General features: G+C 40.4%; 1 protein-coding gene across 4 annotated transcripts in view; it reads right to left on the reverse strand.

The window, feature by feature from the left end:
• The window catches only part of THSD4 (thrombospondin type 1 domain containing 4), a 531,228-nt gene that overhangs the window by 21,632 nt on the left and 485,145 nt on the right, over window positions 1-24,451 (reverse strand). For 3 of the 4 annotated variants that reach the window (XM_075575823.1, XM_075575821.1, XM_075575820.1), the window contains 3 exons: window positions 22,352-22,597; window positions 12,660-12,789; window positions 7,490-7,694 (listed from right to left, as the gene is read on the reverse strand). In XM_075575823.1, the coding sequence (XP_075431938.1) occupies window positions 7,490-7,694; window positions 12,660-12,789; window positions 22,352-22,597 (581 nt within the window). The remainder of the gene's footprint in view (window positions 1-7,489; window positions 7,695-12,659; window positions 12,790-22,351; window positions 22,598-24,451) is intronic. The other variant, XM_075575822.1, reaches the window with a different exon arrangement.

The following is a 24,451-nucleotide window of genomic DNA, read 5'->3' on the forward strand; positions in this document are numbered from 1 at the left end:
TTAAACCTTCAAGTAGCTTCCCCAATATTGAAGTCAGGCTTACAGATCTGTAATTCCCCGGTTCTGATCTAGCTCCCTTTTTAAATATAGGCACCACATCTGCTTTATGCCAAACTTGTGGTAAAGAGCCTGCGGAAATGGAGTCCTTGAATATTAAATGTAATGGTCTGGGTATTACTAAACTTAACTCCTTGAGAACTCTTGGATGTATGCCATCGGGGCCAGGTGCCTTATTTACTTTCATTTTATCAAGCCGCCTATGAACTTCTTCCTCAGTTAACCAATTGTTCATTAATGACTTGTATGCATATCTTTGTTTATATAGCACCATTAATGTACACAGCGCTTCACAGCAGTAATACACATGACAATCATGTAAATAACGAACTCGGGGAGAGGAGGGGGGGTGAAGGGAGGAAGGGAACCCTCGCTACTGCTGAAATGTACGGAAATGTGGTGCTACTATCTGGGGTGAAAATGTTTAACAAGCAGAAAAGAACCCCAATGGAGAGCATTCAAGCATATACACAAATCACAGTGTGTTAGAATTGAGGAAGTCGTGAGTGAAATGAGGAGTGAATATTTTAAAACTAGTTTATTGGGCGTAATAACTCAACTAAAATTAATGGAACACTAGGTTGCCAGAATAAATGAGCCAAAAAAGCGCAGCGAAATAAAATAAACCAAATCTCATGCGTGAGGTATGGGCTACCACCCTTGATGATATATACAGGGTGTAGCTAGGTGAATACTAGACCAATGTGGCCTGTGTCAGCTGTATAATGACACAGGTGCAGCCACTCAGCAGGGATAGAATTGCTCTCATTGAGATAGGTGTAGGTAAGTCAGCCTGCCCATCAACACTATGCATCTCAGTATTAGTGAGCTGTCACAGGGACTGCGATAACCGCTGTGTGCAGCCAATAGTAAGGCTGTCCAGATAGACAGACCACTGCATGTGTCAGTGATAGATGCTGTCATAAAAGGACGCAGTCTTGGCAGTAAGCAGGTAGCACACACTGGATATGTCTCCTACGTGGGAGCACCCCTGGGGGGTGTCAGTTCTGACCACAAAAAGGTAGCTGCTGTCACACTGAATAAAAAGAGAACAGTAGTACACAAGTAGTGTCTATTCACACCTCGGTAGGTAAAAACAACATGAGACATTAAAATTGCAGACCCCGTGGTAGCACTGAGTCGCTGTACACCTACTTGCTAATGCTGGGTGTATCCGGGTTCGCCACGGGTGCTGCTCGAGTAAGTAATAGTGGGCTCAGTGCATATATCTAGCTCCCTGTAGAGGAGCTAGTGTGAGACGGTCGCGCTCCGATCACGAGTGTTAGTCCCGCCCCTTTGACATGATGACGTCACTGCCGACGTACGTTTTGCAAGTCAATGCTTTCTCAAAGCTGGGTGGGGCGTGTGTACTGCCCCCACCTTTTATGGGAGAGCGTGAGCTCCAATAGGTTAGTTAGTATCCTATTCTTGAACTCTAGTTGAGTAAGGGAAGTGTGTAGTGTTCATGTTGGAGCCACAGCGCTGGATAGGGGCGTATGTATAGCCCCCACTTGAACGCACAGAGAAGAAGCTCTGACAGGTGGATAAGATAACCTATTCAAGAATTATGGGTGCGTTGATAAGGTATGTGGTATTTAAAGATAATGAATCCACAGCGCTGTTGATAGGCTTTCACTGCAAACATGGTAACTAACAGCATGTAATAATAAACTCAGGAGAGGCTTATGGGGATTAATAGAGATTTGGTTTATTTTATTTCGCTGCGCTTTTTTGGCTCATTTTTGATTTATTCTGGCAACCTAGTGTTCCATTTATTTTAGTTGAGTTATTACTCCCAATAAACTAGTTTTAAAATATTCACTCCTCATTTCACTCACGACTTACTCCATTCTAATACACTGTGATTTGTGTACATGCTTGAGCACTCTCCATTGGAGTTCTTTTCTCTCTATGCTTGTTAATCATATAAATAACAAATAATATAATAGGAACAAGTGCTTCAGACATAAAAGTAACATTTAGGCAAAGGAGTCCCTGTTCCAAAGAGCTTACAATCTAATTGGTAGGTAGGAAGAACTTACAGAGACAGTAGTGCGTCTGCAGGGGGCCAAGCTCTGTGCGCCTGCAGTAGTGCGTCTGCAGGGGGCCAAGCTCTGTGACCTTGGGCAAGACACTTTACATCCCTGTTCCTCAGATACCACATTTCATTGCAATCTCTCTGGGACAGGGAATCACTGTAACCGCAAAACTATTTAGAGCATATGTCGTTGTAACGGTGAGGTGGCAACCAGGCTCAATAATAAAGGTTAAGCCCACTTAGTTACCCCTGATCCGTGTGTAAAGGTCCTAGAGTGTCAGCTCTTGGATCCAGCTGTTGTATACCTATCACTGAGACTGTATAGAAATTATGCGACAATTGAGTATTTTCTGTATTTTGCCTTTCCAGGAGTGTTGGACAGCGGAGCTTGCGAGGCTGTGAGTTTGAGGGTGGGTTGTGCGTAGAATCAGAATGTTTCAATGTATCGGGGTTCCCGAGTTATGGGATATTCCAACGGTGTATCCGAGAATCAGGTAAGATTCTCGGGCACATTGAAGCACAGTGCTCTGGCAAAATCCTACCCTGAAAATTTTCTTGCGACGCACCGCCAGGGTTCCCTGCTTCAGCACAAACTGGAAAAGTAAAGAGGGCATGAGGGATCACGGTATCCCCAGAACGGTCCCGGGGACTCTAGCGTAAAGTCAGATGCTCACAACATGCCCAGTCACCCTGAATCTGGTATAGGGGTTCAGGGGGTGCTCCAGCTATATTCAAAAGCTGCAAGGGTTTTTATTGTGTGGGTACAGTAAAGTCAGGGTTGTGCAATGTGCCAGGGATAAGGCTGATAAGAATAGGGAACACATATGCTTTTTCTATCCCTGCCACCGGACCAGAAGACTGTTACCGTTAAAACACAAAAACACATAAGCAGAAAGGATTTTATTAAAGGTTGATATTTATAAAGGTAAATGCTTATAACCATGTATCTGTGACTGTGGGATTCCAAGTCCGTGGTTCCGAGAGACCAGGTGGCTACCAAGCTTGGTGCCACTGGGTCTGCTCTGGACCCAGGGTTGAAAGCTTCAGGCATGCCAAGGTGTTAGAACGGGATGAGTACTGCAGTTATACTTGAGTACCTCCACCCTGGGCTAACAAAGGGCTATCCGGCAACCATTTGCCCTGCCCCAGACCTGGACAGCAGTTGGTCTCGATATGCTAAGAGGCAGAGGTGCCAGGTTGGCGCATGCCCCTATGTAGAATCTAAATCGGTGCCTAAATAGCAAAGACTGGGAACCTTTTGAATGAAATCAATTGTAGAATGAAGATGGGATTGAGCGCATTTGGAAGAAACCAGACAATATTTCAAGGAAAATGAAGAGGTGAATAGATTAAGTGCTGCAGCTCCAAGGAAACACCGGGGAAACACCAGAAAAATGAGGTAAAATCAATTTATTAAACTACATAAAAAAACATGAACCAAACAAAATGAGCTCCTCTTCCATGCGTTTCACGCCCCCTGTGGTGCTTTTTAAAGGAGAATTCTCCATGAAAAATCACCATAGGGTGTGTGAAATGCATGGGAGGAGCAGCTAATTTTGCATTGCATCAGAAGATGTTAGAGGAGAATGTCAGGCTATCCGCCCATAAGCTGAAGCTGAAGCGAAAGTGGGTCATGCAGCAACACAATGATCCGAAACATACAAGCACATCTACAAAAGAATGGCTGCAGAATAATAAATTCCATGTTTTAGAATGGCCTAGTCAAAGTCCGGACCTAAACCCCATCGAAATGTTGTGGCAGGACCTGAAGCGAGCTGTCCATGCAAGGGAGCCCTCAGATGTCACTATTGAAGCAGTTTTGAAAGGAGGAATGGGACAAAATAAGTCAAAATTGATGTCAGAGACTGACCAGCAGTTACAGGAAACATTTAATTGAAGTTATTGCTGCTCAAGGGGTACTGATTCTAAAGGTTCACATACTTTTTCACACGTAGATATTGAATATCTAATAATTTGTGGATAAATAAATGTTGAAAAAGTATCATGTTATTGTGACATTTGTTTGATCACATTAACTTTATCTATTATTAGAACTTAGATTAAGATCGAACAACATTCTAGGTTTGAAATATGTTCACAAACTGTTTCTCGCCACTGAATGTATATGTGTGTGTGTGTGTACTGTATATATAAACAAGGAAAATGCTGGGTGCACACAAACACTATATATAAAAATCAAAATATTCTTATCAATAATCCGGGTGCTTGCAGATGGACAGGGAACACCAGCCAGTCCAAAAAGTATACAAGAATAGAGAATCGGCAGCACTCACGAATAGAAAAAAGTTATTTATTTTCAAAAAGTGATCAGGGAGTCAGACAAACTCCAGAGCAACATACGTTTCAGACCACAAAGTCATTTCTCAAGCTCTGTCAGAGGATTGTGTGTGTGTGTGCGTGTGTGTGTGTATATTAAATATATAAATATAACATACATAACTTTAGGCAGAGTTTAATATAAACACACATACTTATAAACTGATTTTAATCGGGCATTTATTAAAGTAATATGTTCTTTACTGACAAATTATATAATCACAAATTGAATGTAAGTGAGTAGTTCTACCTCATGAGCTAGTCCCCTGATCAAGTGGCATTTTCCTCCATGAAATGCGTTGAGACACTAGCTCACGAGATACACTACTGTACATCACAGCACTGAAGTAGTTCCTTCCCCTCCCTTCCAGGGGCCTACATGCTTATGATGTCATTGCACCATGTGTCCGAATTGGAAGTAGCCGTTCGGATAGTGAGGATGCTAGAGTTGGTCTGAAGAGTGCCTTGTGATAAAACAAAACATTTTATGTTGTATGTGAGGACATTACTTATTCCCATTTAGTAAATTCGTTTTTACTTTGAGTGCTTTTGGGCATTCTTTTTTTTCTGTTCGCATGTTTGAATTTGAGGATTAAAGCACTTGAGCGATCAAGCCGCAGGCAGCACCTACTCTTTGGGACTATAAAAAGGGTTCAGACTATTTGGGACTTTTGCTTCTATACTGAAGATTGTTCTGCACATTACCCATTATTTTTTTTTAAACTTAATTTTTATTAAAAATTTTAGGGAGAGGGGGAAATGAAGAAAATAAAAGATGGGGGGGTGGGGGGGAAGGGTACAAAAAATAGAGACGGGAGAAAGAACACATCCATTTAGAATTTTACCTATCAAATCATCTTATAATATTCATTCACACAGTTAATATATATAGCATTTTTTACAACAAAATTAGGTGGGTATTAATTTCTGGTTGACCAGCACCAAAAATCCAAGGTAACCACACCTTCTGGAAATCTGCGCAGGTGTCGTTATTAAGACTAACCAATTTTTCCATGCAGCAAATCTGCCAGACTTTATTTTTAACTTTAGGAATTGAGGGAATAGTTGGCTGCTTCCATACTATGGAAGCAACATTACCCATTTTTAATGGACTGGTCTCCTTCTAGAAACAAATACTTTTGAATTATTGCATTCATATTTGTTATTGTATCTTCATCTTTTGGCTTACATATTTTTTATTGACTAATTTTGTATTTTCTGTTTGAGACATTGAGAAATATACCCATATTTATTCTGCACTAGTGGTGGGTCTTCTATTATTTCTTAACATATCAGTTCACTTTTCTTCTGAAACACTTTTATTTTTTTCTTACTCTTCTGAAATCTAATGTTGCTGCCTGAGGCCGCTGCGCTGGGGACTGTGTCTGCCATGATCATGTTGTGGGGGTTACATGCTCACTGATTGAACCCCCTGCAGCATTAGTCTGCTCGGGCCGCAACCGTCATGGGACCGCAGCAACACAAATCGTAAGTCTTGGTACATCTGCACATCTATGCAGAACTTTTCTTGTTGGTGCATTTAAAGGAGCAGTTCATGCAATATCCTACATCCGTGTTTTTAAAAATAAATTAGTTCTGTAGTATTAGATAATACTTACTAAAAAAATTAAATTAAACTGAACGCCATTTTTAATGTGTTTTAATATACTGAGCATCCTTTGATTTCTACAGCAGGGCTTAGCCACTTCCCCAGCAGTGCAAGATATTTGCAACACTTTCCTGTTTGTGATCCTTTGTTGCCAATATTCCCAGCAGTTTGAGCTGCAAATTGTAACAACAGATAATGTTACCAAGACAGCCATTTAGTGAACACTGAAAGTAGGATCGTGGCTGATTGATCACGGGAGAAAGCAAAGTCAAAGACAACCCCTTGTCATGTGCATATATTACCGATAATAATGGTTTGGGAGTGTTCCCCAATGATGTAATGTCTCAGATATAAAGTAGATGTGACATTTTAGAGTGGCTCTGATAAATGATATGCGATGCCCCAGGAACACAGGTACTGTTACTAGTTGATTTTTAATCTGCATGTAAATAAAAAGGCAAAAATAGCAGACAGTCAGAGGGAACAGCTGGATAATGTGACTGGTTATGTGAATGACACAGAGAAGATTCATGAATATTTTGTAATGTATTTTTTCCATTTTTTTCTTCCAGCTGTTTCCCTGATCTATTCACTATAAATAATTAGAAAAATATAAACATGATTTAATATTAAGTCTTTTTGTGATTTCTCTATGCCAGAGCTGTTCAATATTTGGGCCCTTTTTGGGGAACTTATGTATTTATTTATATAGTGCCATTAGCGTACACAGCAGTAATACACGTGACAATCATATAAATAAGAAATAATACAAATAACAGAACATGGAAAAAGTGCTTCAGACATAAAAGTAACATTTCAGAAGAGGAGTCCCTGCTCCGAGGAGCTTACACTCTAATTGGTTGGTAGAACTTAAAGAGACAGTAGGAGGGAAAGAAGGTGTCTTCCTCTTTGCTTATGAAGACTTAAGCTCCATTTAATTTGAATGGAATAGCTATGGAAAGGTGGCTTTACATCATATTTAATAAAGTTCTCTAAGGACTAGTGATAAACCAGATTTTTAAGATATCTCTAAATAACACATAATTAACCAAGCACATTTCTCGAATTGACCTACAATTAGTACCAAATATAACTTTAAATTATCCCTAAGAAAACTTGCTACGGTATAAATTACTTTGACACCTTACCTATTGGTAACCCTGAGAACTGAGCTTTGACAGTTTTGCACTACACTAAGATCTTCTCAACGATATCCTCCGGTCTGTGGAATCCCTAATCCCCACACATAACAAATACAAGTATCGACCTTACAATAGGCCTTGTTGACTTGAATATCCTTCCATGACTGGGTGGGAAAGACACAAAGCTCTTCATTTATTGAATACTAATCTGGTGATGGTGAACTAAATTATTATCTCAACAGTGTTTGGTTACAACAGTGAGTTACGGCCTATTAAATATGTTGTGAAATATCTGTCCCAACTTACAGGTGTCCACTCTGTCCTGATTTGCCATTCACTGCAGATTTTCAGCTGGCAGGTACTAGTTGTTTCTGGCTTCTCCAAGTTTTGGCAGCGGTACGGCTGGACTGTAAGGGTACGGTTAGCGTAGGTGTGCCTGCATAGGATCTGTCTGTGCTGCATTCCCAGGCCACATGTTTTACTGCACTCAGACCACTCTCCTATATCCCAGCTAGATAACAGAGAGGAAAAGTCAAGGTGATGAGTAACACGATATAACAAAAAACAAAGAAGCCTAAAGCTACATCCAATATGACAAAAATATACAGTGAAATTCCTATATATCTCTTGAAAAAATGGTCATTTAGTTAAACCCTTTGGCCAAAGCATTTTAACCCTGCAAGCCACTTTAAGGCATGACCAAATATTGCAGGTCCTAACACTAAATGATTAAAATTCTTAATTACCTCTATAGTTAGAGGAAGAATGATCGCATTGGATCTGTCACAACCAGCTGCATGTCAAAGAAAGAACTGCTTACTTGGAAAGTGGGGCGGGGCAAGCTTAAACACTGGGAGGAGGAGCCGCTAACCTCCAAAACAGCTGGACAAAGTTAATAAACACACAGATACACAGAAAGCTCTAAAAAAAAAAATTACCACATAATATATATGTATATAAGTGTCAATTGGAGTGCTACTAGACGTGGCTAAATGTATATAACAAAAAACAAAGAAGCCCAAAGCTACATTCAATATGACAAAATACGTAAGTATGAGTAATACAAACACGTACTGTTGCAGCTGGAATTATAAAAATGTAAATGCTGTCCTGAGTATTGAGTAAAATATTGTTCCACTTCTAACCCTGCAAATACAACTAGCTGTAAGTGTAGCAAAAATACTGAATGGCTGACGATGTGTCAAAAACATTTCAGTTCAAATGATGTTTTATGCCAAATGGTTCTAAGAAAACACAAACAAAATACATATTGTACATTTTTTGCTGCAGACATCAAGGTACATAAACAAGATTAATGTATACATTTTTTTTTTACAAGTACTGAGATGTAGTTACTGTTCATGGAGTCACCTTTAAGAATATAACATAAGACACATATTGAGCTAAAAAAGACGGATACATTTGTTGTTGTATGTACTGTAAATTATTACTCTGCATCTCATTGTATACGGACATATTTTATGTTTTCTATTTGATTTCTGTTTCTAAATAATTCAAACAATGTAGGTATCGAAGGCGGTTTCCTTCTTTTGCAGAGAAGCCCTAGGCCGCGCTTATAGTGCCGTCGCCGGTGATGCGACGCTGATGTCACGCTGCAGTTGCTGGAAAAAACAAATTGAAGTGACTTCCAGCAATCGCGACCCAGCCGTTGCTCCGTCGCATCGTCGCATCACACCTCCTATATGCACACACGCCGACAATACATTTGTTTTTACGTGACGGGGTGTCGCTGTTGCCGTCACTATAAGCGTGGCCTTAGAGTCTATTGAAATCAATGGGCTACAAGGTTCCTTCAAGTGATAGAAGTTGTCTAATGGAAAAAAATGCTTAATAAATATTGGCCATCGTGTTTTCTTTATCTGATTACCTAGTACAGGAAATAAAAATATCACATGTGCCTGACAGGTCTGCCACCCTGCCTTTCTCTATTATCTCGTACAATGCAACTACAACACACATCACAGAGAAATGCTCAAAGAACTAGATTGGCCATCACTTGAGTCTAGGCGCAAAGTTCATTTTTCCTGTCTTGCCTTCAAATAATTTATGGACAAGTTACCTGCCTATCTGATCAAGCTCCTCACCCCTACCACACGCAGCACTTATCCCCTGAGATATCCCTCCAGAAGTCACGGTCCCAAAGTTCAACAAAGAATCCGGTCGCTTCTCCTTCGGTTACCGTGCACCTCACAACTGGAACAATCTACCAGAGATTCAAAGCAACCACCAGTCTAAGAGGTTTCAAAACTAAAGCTCTCACATTTTAATCTGGTCTGTAACTGTTCCATACGCCCATAACATATATTATATTTACTATTCATGCAATGTCTTCAAATATAATGTATTACCATGTTCATTTAATGTAACCATGTATTTGTCATCATAACTCTGTGCCCAGAACATACTTGAAAACAAGAGGTACTTCCTGGTAAAACATTGTATAACATTGCTGCAGCCAGGGATTCTGGGAAATGACATGAAAATGAGCACACAGTGTCACCTGTTCTTTCTAAGTCCATTTTAACATGGACCCCTTTAAACTTATGCCTGTCGCATTACACAGCTTTTCAGCAAAGTCTGGGTTAAAGAAGCGCATGGCTAGTAAACAACACAGACAGCTGGGTTTCATCAGTATTAGGATGGTGATACTGGTTTTGCAATTTGAAGCTGGGATAGGAATCAACCGCACATTAAATATGTTATGATGGGTAAAAAAGTGACAAAACCCTCCACCATACAGCATATCAATACATGCAATGTTACCCCATAACATTTTTTTGTAACAGACAAACTATTTATCCTTTTCAGTTCTATTTTTTTGCCTTAGATTTTTACATTTGGTAACTCCGAAAGCAAATGCTACGGTGGCGGGGCCGCCTTTACTCTAAAGCGGCCGCCACCGCGGGAATTTGTAAACCGCGGGCAGACGCGGGCTTTTTTTTTAAAGTTTCGGCGCCTGCGGCGCTTTCATTGTTCAGCGCCATTAGCGCTGAACGGAGATACGGCTGGCGCGCGCCCGCGAGATGCGGCAGGCACGCGGCCAAGTTCGGCTGCTAAAGAAAAAAGCCCCGAGCAATTGCGGGTAAGCTTTAGAATAAGCTCGGCCGCAACAGTATGCATGGTAATGTCACATACAGTATACATAAAAAGATCTTTATTCTTTACTTATGTCAAGGTACCTTTGTCCAACAATGGTCATTTCTTCTAGCGATATGTCCGGCCCACTGCAATTTTAATTTCTTCCCCTGGGTGATGTCACAGACTTTTGTTTGCTCTTGGACCCATTCATTCTTTTTCCTCTCTCTTCGGGCAATACCCAGCATACATCTCTCAATACTTCAAGTTGTCTGAAGCTTCTGAATTATATTCGCATTTAGGGTCCAAGTTTTACATCCATTCGTGAGCATGGGCAGAATACACTTGTGGAAAAGTTTCCTCTTGAGGCACAGTGAAAGATTCCCTTAGAAGATTGTCTTGTTTCTTCCAAATGTGCTCCATCCCATATTCATTCTCCTATTGATTTAATTCAAAAGGTTCCCATCCATTGCTACTTGCTGGACAATGTAGACAGTCTTGACTTCTTCTAGTTTTATTCCATTTATTTCAATGTATGCCGATTTGACACATTTGTTGAACATTCCTTTGGTCTTGCTGAGATTGATATGGAGGTCAACTTTCTTACCTGCTTTGGCGGGTTCTCCAATTTGTTGCTTGAGGTCTTCTGGACTTGTGGCAAAAATAATAATGTCATCTACAAATTGTAGGTGGTTGATTTTTATTCCTTTTCTCTCACAATTCAATGCCTTGAACAATTCTTTAAGTGATGCTATGAAAAGCTTTGGTGACATGGTGTCTCCTTGTGGCACTCCCTTGCTGATTTCTATCTTGCTTGTATCTTCATGTAATCTAATTGTTGATGTGGCATTCTCGTAAATGGTCCTTATAATATTAATGTACGTTCCTTAAACACTGTATTCTTCATGAATTTAAAACCGCTGAGGTGTAGACAGAATCAAATGCTTTTTCGTAATATAACAATCATAAATTAAGTGGTAGATCGTATTCATTACTTCGCGGAATCACTTCTTGTACAACTTGGATGTGGTCCATTGTGTTACTGTGCAACCGAGTATCTTTGGAAAAATATTTGGAAGTAGACTTAACGATCTGTAATTCTTAAAGTCTTCTTTGTCTCCTTTCTAGTGGTTGACCATAACTATGGCATTACTCCATTTTTCTAGAATGTCCCTGTTCTTCAAGCAGAATGTAACGAGTTTTGCAAGGATTTTCTCTTCTTCCTTAGCTTCTTTTAAGGTTTCAGTTGCAATCCCATCTGCCTCAGGAGGCACCCCATTCTTCGTGGACTTTATTGCCTTTACCACTTCTTCTGGCAGGACGCATAGTACATTATTGGTGGTTTCTTCTTGCTCTTTCTCTGCTGGAATATGTCTTGTGTCATCTGTGTTCTCCTACAATTTCATGTTGAAGTCCTCAGCCCTCTTTATAAGTGCATGTTCTTTTACTGTTGATCCATTGTCTTGTTTGAATGCAATGATTTGCTTCTTCCCAATCATAAGTCGCTGCTTTGTCTTTTTTACGTTTTTGTTATGTCCAATTGTTTTCCTCACAATATCACAGTTCAAGTTAATGACATCTTCAGTAACACGTTTGCAGATCGTCTTGCACTGCTCTGCATATTCAATTGTTGTTCTTGCATCTTGGGATTTCTTAATTTCTTGTAAACACACACACACACACACACACACACACACACACACACACACACACACACACACACACACACACGTATATATATTAAAATATAGATATCGAAGTATCTACTAACTATAAAGCCAATTACAGAGCCGTTATCGTGCACAAATTCCAACTTTTTAAGGTTAGCTACTAGTGAACACAAAGCAGTGCATTCATGTGTAATGTTTCCGGCAGTCCTACAGTAGTTGCCAAATATAATCAAAACATTTAAGAGGATATAGCAGAAGACAGTCTTGCACATTATTTAGCAAGTATATTCTGCATGGAGATACCAGGGAATATTAACACTCATTAAGATTGGCTTAATAAAAATAGACAAGGCATCAGGAATATTCAATTTAAAAAAATATTTCACTCCTCATATTGGAGTAAACGGGTGACATTTCCAACAAGCCCAAGTTAAATAATCTATGAAAGAGTTTACAGTAAAATCTGTAATGACTTTGCCAAAGTAATGAAGCTTTTGATTATAGATTTGATGAACGTATTACTGTTTTGCAGGAATAATGCGCTAGCTTTACAGGCAAGAGAGAATGATAAGCAACCTCCCCCCCATGTCTTGGATAAATACCTCCCCCTCTGCACCCTGCTTTTTATGTAGTATTCAGCAATATACCAGATAAAATATGGAGAGACGCAACATTGTTGACCATTATTTCAAAGATGGGAGTTAACTTACAAAGCCGGACATGGGAAAAGGTTGCATTGTTCTTCTTCAGGACTGGGCTTTGTACTGGAGTCGCAGAACGCGTCTGTCACCTCTTCGTGTGTATTTCTGTTCACACATTTAAAAATCGGGTAACGTGCTCCTGAAACAGAAAGTGAAACAAACGGCTTATGTTATTGTTAAGTGCATGGGCAAATAATTATCAAGGGTTATTCATTAAACCAGGGGTGCTCAACTCCAGTCCTGAAGACCCCCCAACAGGTCAGGTGGCTCATTCAATCCCTGCTCCAGTCTTTGACCAAGTCTCTGATTGAGCCACCTGTGCTGAAGCAGGAATATCCTGAAAACCTGACCTGTTGGGGGGGAGGGGGGGCTTGAAGACTGGAGTTGAGCACCCCTGCATTAAACTATGATAGTCTTGCCAGCCTATGTAAAGTCAATAATACATTAACTGATTCTATTGTATTATTTGCAGGCTAAGGGCTTTATTCTAGATCTGCTGAAGGGGACGACTGGGCCGTGTTCGGACAATATTCCCTATTTACTTCAATAGGGGATTTCGGCCCAAAACTGCCACATAGAATAATCCACTATAGCCAGTGACTGTATGGATGAAAGCCACTACCTAGGCTGGGCCCTCATATGAATGGCGGCACTATGCTATACTCCTGCTTCAATAAAGTTACCTCTCTGTGAATTAAGAACTTGAGACCATACACACAAATATCATTTTGTGTCCTTCTAAGTGAATTCTGAAGAAGGGTGCGACATTTTACATCAATAAGAAACTGCACAAGAGACTAGTAAGATCTCCAAAGTGCATGTACAAACTAAATCAAACTAAATCAATGATTAATGCTCACATTGATTCATTAAAGGGTTTATCCAGGACAAATAATATTACAACATTTGAAAAAAATATTGATGAAAATGTTAGCAATAATGCTGCTAATCCAGTGTTTTCCTCATACAGTAGCTCGTGTTATTGCTCACCTACAAAGATTCATCCTGTTTTTAAGCTTTTATTAAGGTCACAAATCATCCTTGGTCATATCCACTGCATTGAATAATTCATACTATGATCTTACATAAACAGGAACACAATCATTCAACACTGAATGCTTTGTTGATGCAACGGACTGCAGAATATATACAGTGTATGTATATATATATATATATATATATATATATATATATATATATATATATATATATATATATATATATATATATATATATATATAATGGAAATATTACTGTGTGCTCATTTGCAAGTCTTAGACAAATCTGCAACCCTGCCTTTCACCATTATCGCCCAGCATATAGTGTTTCCACTGCAGCAAGGGATTCTGGGAAATGACATGCAAATGAGCACACAGTGCCACCTTTTGCTTCAAATCCATTTTGACATGGACCCCTATAAGCTTATGCTTACTTCATTGCACAGCTTTTCAGCACAGCCTGGGTTAAGATGCATAGCCAGTAAACCTACCCACAGACAGTTCTTTCGACCTTTTGGGTCTCATCAGTGTGAGGCTGGTTATACTGGATATATATATATATATATTTATACACACACACATACATATACATATACGAACACAAAAAGAAAAAGAGGGTTTGTTGAAAGCACACAAAAAATATGTGAAAGTACAAAATGGATTTTATTAGCAATACAAAACACAAAAATAATATTAAAATATACCTAAACACATACTAAATGAACACTGCTGAACCAAAGAATACACAATAAAAATGTAGAGCCCCAAAATATGTAAAATGCAAAATACATAGGTATGATAATGCAAATCCAGGGGAAAATAATTTCCCCTGGAAATGCAATGGAGATCGGCCGATCAGCAACACATGATAATACAAATGACTGAAAAAAACAATATCTACACAAACCCAAGTAAACACAGAAAAAAGAGCAACAATGAAAATATAATAAATGAATACCCTAGATGCTGTGTATCCAGAAGGTGGTGGCTAAACCCTGGCAGTTATAATAAAGAGCCAGAGAAAGACAGAAAATAAATGTCTAAAATATGCAGAAGTGGGGTCCCCTCAAAGACTAAAATAGTAACAATGAGTCAGCAGAGAAAACAAGGGAGAAAAATATGAGAAAATAACTCCCTTATTATAACTGCCAGGGTTTAGCCACCACCTTCTGGCTACACAGCATCTAGGGTATTCATTTATTATATTTTCATTGTTGCTCTTTTTTCTGTGTTTACTTGGGTTTGTGTAGATATTGGTTATTTTCAGTCATTTGTATTATCATGTGTTGCTGATCGGCCGATCTCCATTGCATTTCCAGGGGAAATTATTTTCCCCTGGATTTGCATTATCATACCTATGTATTTTGCATGTTACATATTTTGGGGCTCTACATTTTTATTGTGTATTCTTTGGTACAGCAGTGTTCATTTAGTATGTGTTTAGGTACCGTAATTTCCGGACTATTGAGCGCACCTGAATATAAGCCGCACCCACTGAATTTAAAAAAAATATTATTATTTTGAACATAAATAAGCCGCACACGTCTATAAGCCGCAGGTGCCTACTCCCCCTCCACCTCACATCAACTCCCCCTGCACCTCACATCAACTCCCCCTGCACCTCCCATCACTCTCCCCCTGCACCTCCCATCACTCTCCCCCTGCACCTCCCATCACTCTCCCCCTGCACCTCCCATCACTCTCCCCCTGCACCTCACATCAAGCCCCCAGCACCTCACATCAACCCCCCCTGCACCTCCCATCACTCTCCCCATGCACCTCACATCAACTCCCCCTGCACCTCACATTAGCCCCCCAGCACCTCACATTAACCAGTAAATACCTCTTACCTCCCATCACTCTCCCCCTGCACCTCACATCAACTCCCCCTGCACCTCACATCAACTCCCCCTGCACCTCACATCAACTCCCCCTGCACCTCACATCAACTCCCCCTACACCTCACATCAACTCCCCCTGCACCTCCCATCACTCTCCCCCTGCATCTCCCATCACTCTCCCCCTGCACCTCCCATCACTCTCCCCCTGCACCTCCCATCACTCTCCCCCTGCACCTCACATCAAGCCCCCAGCACCTCACATCAACCCCCCCTGCACCTCCCATCACTCTCCCCCTGCACCTCACATCAACTCGCCCTGCACCTCACATTAGCCCCCCAGCACCTCACATTAACCAGTAAATACCTCTTACCTCCCATCACTCTCCCCCTGCACCTCCCATCACTCTCCCCCTGCACCTCACATCAACTCCCCCTGCACCTCACATCAACCCCCCCTGCACCACACATCAACCCCCACGCACCACACATCAAGCCCCCCAGCACCTCACATTAACCCCTGAGCACCTCACATCAAGCCCCCAGCACCTCACATTAACCCCCCCAGCACCTCACATTAACCAGTAAATACCTCTGCCGTCCAAGCAGTAAATACCTCTGCCGTCCAAGCAGTAAATACCTCTGCCGTCCAAGCAGGAGTGCAAGCACGCTCTAGCAAGCAGCAGGCAGGAAGTGCCTCAATGCTAGAGCGCGCTGCTACTCTACGAGGGGGAGAGCGGGCTCGCGGGGGATGGTGACAGCGAGCTCGCGGGGGGGCGCGGGAGAGTGGACTCGGGAGGGAGGGGGAGAGCAGAAAGCCACCGCGGGCCGCACAGTGAGTACAGGCGGGCCGCGGGCCGCGTGTGGCCTGGTCTAATGAAAGCTTCATGCCGCCAAAAAACTGAGCACGTCACAGAATGTGTTTTTTTGAAAAAAAAAAATTGAAAGCGGGAAAAATCCATATATTAGCCGCGTCATTGTTTAAGCCGCGAGGTTCAAAGCGTGGGGAAAAAGTTGCGGCTTATAGTCCGGAATTTACGGTATATTTTAATATTATTTTTGTGATTTGTATTGCTAATAAAATCCATTTTGTACTTTCACATATTTTTTGTGTGCTTTCAACAAACCCTCTTTTTCTTTTTGTGTTCGTATATCATATTGGGTTGTTAGCACCGCCAGAGGGTAAATTTAACCCCTACATCTGGCCTAGTGATTTATTTTGATCTATGGGGGATGGTTTTGATTGCGGCACCAACTCTGTGTGTTTGATACATATATATATATACACACACACATACATATACACACATACATATACACATACACACACACAGTGCATATTGTGATGTAGCCAGAGGCAAAGTGCTTGCAGGGAGGTATTTAGGACCCAGCACTTTCCTAGTATTTTACCCTTTCTCCTCACCTGGGGACTAATTAATGGGCAGCTGCTGCTTTAGAAACAGTGCAAGCAGCGCCCTAGTCTCTGCTGTTTGTCTGGACAAGGCTCCGGCACTGAGCACGTCAGGGAGAGACTACAGGTATTGCTGTTTGCACAGGTACAGGGCTCTGTGTTGGTAAAGCGCTTAGCTCTCCAAACTAACTTAACAAGGTGTTAGTTAGCACTCCAGGGAGGAGCTACAATAGGTATTCTGTTTTGTTCTTATTTTTGCTTTATGCCCCGTGACAATAAACTTTGTAAAGTAATCCTACGTTTCCTGCATTTCATAGACATTAAAAAAGAAACACTGAGAAGTGGAAGCTGTGGAGGAATACATGAGAGCAGCACAGCATGCCCAAGCAGAAAATACAGCTATTTTGCAGTGGAGCCAAGCTGAAAATGCAGCTGCATTAATGCAGGGTTTGCAGCAGTTGTTGAAGGCACAAACTGAAAATGTTGCACTCCTTGCAAAAACACAGACAGAGAAGAGAGTACTGCATTATTGGTACACCAGATGGCGCTGTCCTTACAACAGTCCATAAGAGAAGAGCCACAACAGGCTAACCACCTCTTATGCCAGGAACTGCAAGCGTTGGGAGAGAGAATTACCTCCCAGACTGGGGAAGCCCCGCCGGTCGGCCATCAGATGAAGCCTCACCTGTTGCAGAAAATGACCCCAGACGATGATGTTGGGACGTATCTGTTTATTTTTGAGCATACAATGATACGAGAAGGATGGTTAGAAGAGCAATGGGCTGGAGTACTTCCCAAAAAGCCTACTATGACTTGGAGCCAGAACAAGCTCAAAGTTTTGTCACACTGAAAGCTGAGATTCTGCACGGCTCAATGTCACTGTAGCTGTTCTGTTCTGGCCCAGCGGTTCCACTCTCTTTGCTATGAAACAGAAAAGGTTCCACGTTCACAGCTCTATGACCTGATACACTCCACATGGAAGTGGCTTCAACCTGACGTCTGTACGTCTGTACGTCTGCCGTGATCGTCAAAAGGGTTGTCATAAACCGGTTCCTGAGTGGCCTCCCTCGTACCGTCCAGTGGGTCTGCCAGAGTGACCCCAAAGACCCCGAGCAGCTGGTTACATTGGTAAAATGTCACTTTGCTGCTGAGGCGATGTCTAGGAGTCCAGGTCCTGATGGTTCTTTGTGTTCTCCAATCCTGTACTCCAGCAAACCCGGTAAGACTGTTCCTGAGACTAGAAGGCCACAAGAACGCAGAGTCTACAAAATAATTTGGGGATTCCGGAGCCCATAAGGGAAAATACTCTTACAAAAACTCCAATAGACTGGACAGAACCCTCCGGCACAGTTAAAGAACCTACATGAAATTTTATAAATGCCATGAACATATGGCCGCAGTTTGTCCTTTGAACTCGAACCAAATGCACTGTGATGTCTGTAGGTTGATTTTCGGGTGGTGCTTCCACTGTAAAGCAAACTACCATAGAGCAGGGGACGTTAGAAAGAAACAGAATGTGTCAAATTAAGGTGGATGGGGTGTGTGTAAGAGCAATGTTTGATACTGTACTGGCAGTAGGTCACTCTGGTATCCTACCTAATCTGTTTCATGATGTGCTACTTGGTCAGGATTTTCTCTGGTTTTGGGAATTATGGGAAAAGGTGTCTGATTCTTTTGTAAAATGTACCCGTATCATCAGAATTCTAAGACTCCTTGTGTTCAGTTGTACCTTTAGAGTTTATGACAGGTGAACAGAACCATACTCTTGAGAATAATGCAGATACAGATTTAGATTTTCACGATTTGGGGCTTTACAAGTTACATTTGCTTCTGCCCAGCTAAGCAATTTGACTGTAGTAAATGTAAAAGCTAGTGTAGTGCGTATACATGGGAAACCTGATTATCCATAGGCAACGCTATCTCCACTCTATGTTATAAGCAATAATGATTTGCCTGAGCAACTTCTTGTGCCTAAAGTCTTTAGACCTAGCGCATAGTTCTATTTTGGGAGGACACTTGGGAGTAAAAAAAGACAACAGTTAAGATTTTTCTGGCCGGGCATAAAAAAAGATATAGAACAATATTGTGAGATATCTGGAGTGCCAGATGACTTCACCGGTGAAACCGTTTCGTAGACCTCTTGTACCCTTGCCCATTATTGAGATTCCTTTTGAGCACATCGATATGGCTCTCATAGGCCCAATGCCTAAGTTCGCACACGGCCATCACCATATGTTGGTCATTCTAGACTATGCCACAAGATATCTTGAAGCAGGTCCCCTTAGGAATACCTCCGCTAAACATATAACAAAGGAGTTAATGCTGTTTAGTCGGGTCGGTAACCCTAAAGAGATTGTAACCGATCAAGGAACACCTTTTATGTCCCAGCTAATGAAAGTGCTGTGCCAGATATTTAGTATTAAACACTTACGTACCTCGGTCTATCACCCCCAGACAGACGGCCTCGTGGAGCAGTTTAACAAAACTCTTAAAAGTATGCTATGGAGGGCCATAGACCGAGATGGTACGAACTGGGATTTCCTGTTACTATATCTGTTGTTTGCTGTAAGGGAAGTACCTCAGGCCTCAACTTTCTATACCCCCACTGAGTTATTGTATGGGAGATATCCCCAAGATATATTGGATATGGTTAAGGAGATCATGAAAAGTGGCTGAGTTCACACATACTGTACAGTATTATGTCTCATGATAATTGAGGAAACTGTGTAATTTTTAGATAACTATAATGTTGTCATTATCCAAATATTTTAAATTGGGAGGGCAATACGTTTTCAAGAATTGGTAGAACCTGCTGAAAATATATATATTTACCAGTACACACAAATGAGAAAAAAAGGTTGACAATGTTTGTATTGTAAGAAAACTACTGTATTTAATTGGTAAGTTTTATATACTATGTCATAATAATATGTCATGAGATATTATGTATTTAAATCAATCTGGTGCTTCAGGGGATAATGTAGGTACAGTTTGGGTTTAAAAATACAATATATTGGGGTTAGGACAGGTCAAGACTTTTCCTGTGTCTATGCTGATCTTCAAAGAGGACTTAATTGGGGGGCCTATCACGGGATGGCCCACTAAAGGTGACGTGTTATTTAGAAGGTCATAAACAATAAGCAAAGACTAGCCTGTCAGCATCAAAGAAAACTAAACGTTTGTGAATTATTACTGGTGCATTCCAGAGAGGTGACACTCAGGGTATGCCTTCGTTGGAGGACTTTATTAAAAAGGAGAATATCATGTGATGTCATCTACTTTACATACTAAGAGTTATATGTGTGTAATCGTGACATGGAGTCACATGCAATGAGGCCAGATATGTGAGGTCTAGCAGGTAATAAGGGACAGATATCCATTTGTCTCTCAAATTCATGGGCAAGACGGTCATACTTAGGCTTGTTGCATCCTTAATGTACTTATGTGCCTCACGTGTGTCTAGGTTTTAGAGAAGGGAATTTATGAGTGCTTATATATATTGATTCAAAACGTGAATGTAGTTTAGTAGAATTTTTTTCCCTCTGTCGTAAAACCATCAATCTCACAGCTGATATACGACAGGAGTGAGCTTGTGTTATTTCAATGGGGAGAAAATAGTACATAAGACTTAGCAAGATATTATGAAAATCCGATTTCAACATCGGTGTTTTTTGGACTATACGTGATTTCTCATTCCTTCACCACTGTCCTCTCTGGGAGAAAATCCTGACATATGGTAACGTAATGTACAGGGATTTCTGTTTTATGTTTTATCCTGTTATTTTAAGAAACAATCCTGCATTTACTGTAATTGTATTTTCTTATAATCTAAGCACTGTAGTTTCATATATATTAAAACATTTAATAAGTGATACTGTTTGGCTCTGAATTAAATATTGCATGCTCTGGAGAGCATATTTACATTTTTGGACACATTTTGCTACAACAGATTGTTGTGGGTTAAGTGCATAGATTTTTCTATAATAAACAGTGACCTGAGATCCTGGAAGATATATTAATTACATATTTTTTCATATTTCTTGGGTGGTGGAAGCGTATAGATAGGATTGTACTTGAGTAAGGGGTTAATATTAACTAATTGAAAGTACCTTGTGGAAGAGAAAGGTGAGTTGGCTAGAGTAGCAATGTGTATTAACCCTGGTTGCATATCTATGTCACATGCTCACTTGTGTGCTGTTCCTGACAGATGGTATAAGGGGACCAATTTAGGGGAGATATTGTCCATTTGAGGGACCTTTGTGGAGGTAAAAAGTTGGACTGCTTGTGAGTTGTGTATTAACCCTTGTCCCCTATGCAGGTCACATGCTCACAGGTGTGCCGTACATGACATACTAAAATCAGGCAATCTATATATATATCTGCTCTGTGGGAATTATGTGGGAGCTAAATTATTTCGGCTCAAGCAAACAGCAGCTTTTTATATCTCAAGCTAAATATTTAGCCATCACCATACACTCATAAATTGTTGGCCTGTTGCAGCAGAGTTGCTTCGCTTTGCAATTGAGAAGTGATTTTGAAATTAACCACTCTGCCTTGAATTTGTATTAGAGCAAGAATTTCCTTCTACCGTTCTTTCCATATGAATGGATCTCTCACTTCTATATGTCCCTGAACTTCCCTGTAGTTAAAAAGCAATCCTGGCTATAAAGATACATTATTTAAATTTTCCCTAAACCAATCCACTAATTAGTTGTCTACCGACACTCAGGAGCAGTGAGTCGGGAATGGACCGGGGGTCCATTGGGTAATCTAGGAAAACAATATGGCCGCCAAGTTCAGGGATTGCTTCACCAGTCAATGGTGATCACGGCAGCCATGTCTTTTCCCATGACTGGCTCTATTTATGATTATGTTGATACATAAGTTAGAGAAGAATTATAAGATAAGACTTATGTATCAAATTCTGCATTTGGGTCCAACCATTTCTTCTTCTTTTTACAGCAGCACAAATATCTACTAGATTTGAGGTAATGTTAACATACCTGCCCAACAATTTTCTTATTTAAATTTAGGGGGTTATTCAGCCTAATCCGAACTAACCATTTATGTGAAAACCTATATTCAAGTCAGTGTTCTTTTTTGGCAAATTTCTAACAAATTTTTTTTTTGTTTCAAATCTCCATATACGCTTTGGAACATATTAAATTACCCCCTATGTTGAACTGATTTTCCTCTCCTTTATTTAACTAGCAAATGTGAGTTATAAGAACCACATCTGGGTTTTAGAATATACAGTAGGTGTTTTATTTGTTGAATAGATGGTGATCTTTGGGTGTTTTTTTTCTTTTTTTCTTTTTTCCATGTCTTTATCTCTGCTTTCGTAGATCAATTTCTTACATTAACATAGTAGACAATAACAGTTGATATGAACTTGATGAATACGCCTCTTATGCATTGACACATTCATTTACCAATTCCTTTCACCCACCTCACCTTTCCCACACGTAGCTGAACATTCAGTTGACCCAACTTGCTTCCAGTTGTAGTCACGGTTTCGTCTTGGTGGTTGTAATGGGGGCACCTGATTGTCAGGCTGATGGGATGGAAACCTCCCAGGCTGTCTGGCAGGAAAGGATCCTTCCGGGTGTCCAGTGTGTGTGCCTGTTTCACTGGAGGAATCTCCATTTTCTGTAGGGTTTGAGGTATCTGTTACTTCTAACTGGCCATTAAATGGTTCACCTGGACACACAAGAACATGATTATTCAGAAAGATATGTAAACAAAGGGTACATTAAGCTCCGCTTGACATAAGGGGCCAGACACCTTATGGCTTTATGCCAGAGTACCACTTAGTAACTATGAACCAAAGTACTTTTTCAAAATGATTGGCAACTTTTTTGTATTCATTTGTTGGTGCTGGTGATATGGAATAGCCTTAATGCATTGACTACAGAATCCTAGGTTCTCAGATGTAGAGTAAAGCCCCAGCAGTAGTGTTAAAGCAGCAGTCCTGATTTCACTTTTTTTTTCTGTTTTACTATATGCAGCATGTGAGTAGCTTTAATGAGAAAAATTTACCTACGCCGCCGATCCATCAGCCAATATCCTGACGTGTGTGGCTATTGAAATCGCTGACTTTAGACTCTGTGTCTGTGCAATGCTCCAGCTGCAATGTAACATTATATTACTAATTGTAACATGTTATTGTTACAGCTTTCAGAGCAATCGCCAGTCAGCTGTTTGGAACACAGCAACAGATCTGAATGTGGTCGTTTGCTGCCAAAGGCCAGAGCTCAAAAAAGGTGCGTCTGAGAGTCAGGAGAGCTTCAAAAGAGGAAGTGGATGTGACTTTCTAAATGGTTGATAAGCAGCCAAAGGATGTTCGGTACATTATTAAAACTCATTTAAAAAAAGGCATTACGAGTTGGGAAAAAATATTTTAAAAATTCAGTAAGTATTCTCTAATACTACACAAATGCTTTATTAAAAAAAAAAAGATGTTTTAATGTTCTGCTCCTTTAAGGGTGTTTACAGCAATTAAGGATAAAGGGACAAGCTTATCTATGCCTCACTTTTCATCAACTGCTATATTATATGACCACGGAAAAAAAGAAGAATCTGCTATTGGTGTCTGGCGAGACACTGCACACGGTAAAATAAAACACACACACATTTACAACTAGACTAGAATTTTCCATCTGTCTTCCACCTAATAAATCTAATACCTGTATAAGAGTAATTGTTATAATTGTTATTACAACCTGGAGGAACACTGTTCTTTTAAGAGTAAGATGTCAAAAATAAAAATAAAGTTTGCCAACCAGACGAAATTTGCTCTTTGTTTCCGCTAACATTTTTCCTTAAATTGGCAAGCCGTGCCTAAGAAATTGGGCAGGCATGAAAAGTCAATGTGTACGATCACCAGCCCTTTATATATTGCAATTTTCATAAAATGTTGCTTTGAGTCATGGGATAGAGGGGTGTCTGCTCAGCTAAATATAAATCCTGGTACTGGAGCGGTGCTATACATATTACCGCACTCCTCCCTTTAGAAGTATGCTGCTGGTAAAAGGATCAGCTTTACATACAGTATATAAAAAACAAAAGAACAGATCCTGCGCTCGTACCAATTTGGGTAAAATATACTAGTGACATGTTTACATTTAGAACCTAAGTCTGTGTAACAAAGTAGTCATTTGGTTGCATCTTTTGATCAAAACATGATTCGAGCCTGCCAACCTCGTCAAGGTAACCTCCGTTTAGCAGGTGAATTAACACTGAATATATGTAATTTCGTACTGTCCTGTGGACTAAACTCAGTGAAATATGTGAAAATGCACTGAAGGGGTTAAATTAATGAAGCACATGCTTTTGTGATTTAGTGCAATTAAAAGCTGGCCTAAGCCAGTATCAGAGTTTCCTTATTATAAAGGTGAACTGTGGGTGCACAAATACCCTGGAGGGGTGATATCTGGGAACTGTTAGGCTGAACATTATTAAATATTTACAAAAGGAATCCCATTATGATGCACTCAAGAACCTCAACAGAATTAAAATCGAATATAACTTTTAATCTGATCATTAAAATAAAGA

This window comes from Ascaphus truei, chromosome 18, assembly GCF_040206685.1.
Source record: "Ascaphus truei isolate aAscTru1 chromosome 18, aAscTru1.hap1, whole genome shotgun sequence".
Classification (NCBI taxonomy): domain Eukaryota; kingdom Metazoa; phylum Chordata; class Amphibia; order Anura; family Ascaphidae; genus Ascaphus; species Ascaphus truei.